The 1,762-nt window shown below is 41.0% G+C and overlaps 1 protein-coding gene across 1 annotated transcript; it reads right to left on the bottom strand.

Moving 5' to 3' along the window:
- Nucleotides 1-323: 323 nt before the first annotated feature.
- On the bottom strand, nucleotides 324-1,259 carry LOC103583583 (olfactory receptor 5L1-like). The gene has a single exon (XM_008564860.1). The coding sequence runs from the start codon at nucleotides 1,257-1,259 to the stop codon at nucleotides 324-326; it is 936 nt and encodes a 311-aa protein (XP_008563082.1).
- Between the last annotated feature and the right edge of the window lie 503 nt (nucleotides 1,260-1,762).

Raw genomic sequence — 1,762 nt, 5'->3', positions numbered from 1 at the left:
TCTCTCTCTCTCTCTCTCTCTCTCTCTCTCTCTCTCTCTCTCTCTCTCTCTCTCTCTCGTCTTTACACTGCCACTACCCATAGCCATTTAATACATTATAGATTGAAGAAAAACAAAGAAGTGGGCTGGACATTTTGAAATATCTTCAGTCCTACACTTTTAAACTTAAGAGACAGAAAGATAAGTGAATCAAACAAAGTTGCTCATGACTACCTTTCTCTGTCTCTTCTATCCATTCAAATACTGCAACTTGCCTAGTAATCCCCACTCCCACCTGCCCCACTTCCACTTTGGAACTCGGAGTCTTGCTAACAACATCTTCTCTAAGAATATAATTTGGATCCAACCACTTTTCTGAGAGCTTCTTTCACGTCCTTGTTTCTCAGGCTATAGATCAGGGGGTTCAGCATAGGAATCACTACAGTGTAGAGCACTGTGGCCACTTTATCTACATCCCCACCGTTGCCTGAACTGGGCCGGCAATAAATATAAAGGACTGTCCCATGGAAGACGATGATGGCTGTGATGTGGGAGGCACAGGTGGAAAAAGCTTTGCACCTTCCCTCTGCAGAGCGCATCCTCAGGATGGTGATGAGAATAAACAAGTAAGAGGTGAGGATGATCACAATGGCGAAGATCTCACCGAAAGTGGCCAGAATGAAAAGAAGGACCTTGTTCATAGTAACATCAGAGCAAGCAAGTCTTAAGAGAGGGGGGAGATCACAGAAGAAGTGGTTAATAACATTTGATCTGTAGGATGTGATCTCAAGAGCTAAGCACAAGTGAATCAGAGAACACACCACTCCACAGAGGTAGCAGCAAGACACCAGCTCTCCACAGACCTTCTCACACATGGAGACCATGTAAAGCAGTGGGTTACAGATGGCCACAAAGCGGTAATAGGCCATCACAGCAAGTAGAAAGGACTCACTGACCGCGTATGTGCAAAACAAGCAGTATTGCACAATGCACCCCAGGAAGGAGATGGCTTTGTCCTTGTTTAATATATTAGTCAGCATCTTTGGCACAATGGTTGAGGAGTAGCAAAAATCCACAAAGGACAAGTGGCTGAGGAAAAAGTACATGGGGGTGCAGAGGCGAGAGCTGACTCGAATCAGTGCAAACATGCCCAGGTTGGCCAAAACTGTGACTCCATAGATGACAAGGAACAGCAGGAAGAGGAAGACTTTCAGCTCAGGGTCATCAGATAATCCAAGGAGAATGAACTCTGTCACAGTGCTGCAGTTCTCCTCACCCATGTCCCCACTTTATTTGGTGTTGGAGGAAAAAAACTAATAAGTTATTCTCCATTACATGACCTAAAATTTAGTTTTGGGTCTCTCCTGTAAAAAGACATTAGAAGAAGTGAGATAGTTATTTATCAGACATTATTAGGACTTCTATTTCAAAATTTATGAAAAATTCAGATATTGTATAATTACAGATCCATACAGCTCACAGTTTACTTCAAGAATCATACATAAACATTAACATTTATAAGAACTTATATATATTTTTAAGTTGTCTTTTACAATTGAGATCTTGGCACTGATTCATTAGGAAAGAGATTAAAGTATCATGTAATTAGCCCTTTTGATGTATCTAATTCAAATCCTATTTTTGGCGGGGAGAAGACTCTTTAATTGACAGTCTATTATTTGGTTCCTCAGAAATAATTCTTAAACTATGTATTACCCTTCTCTAAGTTTAATACTGAAATGCTGATAGATACGCTTATTTGAGTTTGCTTGCCCACAAGTGT

Source organism: Galeopterus variegatus, unplaced genomic scaffold (genome assembly GCF_000696425.1).
Source record: "Galeopterus variegatus unplaced genomic scaffold, G_variegatus-3.0.2 Scaffold24534, whole genome shotgun sequence".
Classification (NCBI taxonomy): domain Eukaryota; kingdom Metazoa; phylum Chordata; class Mammalia; order Dermoptera; family Cynocephalidae; genus Galeopterus; species Galeopterus variegatus.
The sequence above is the reverse complement of the archived record's forward strand: the minus strand, read 5'-3'. Positions and strand labels throughout refer to the sequence as shown.

Coding starts and splice junctions, on each gene's coding strand:
- LOC103583583 (XM_008564860.1), bottom strand. CDS start 1,259: ATGGGTGAGGAGAACTGCAGCACTGTGACAGAGTTCATTCTCCTTGGA.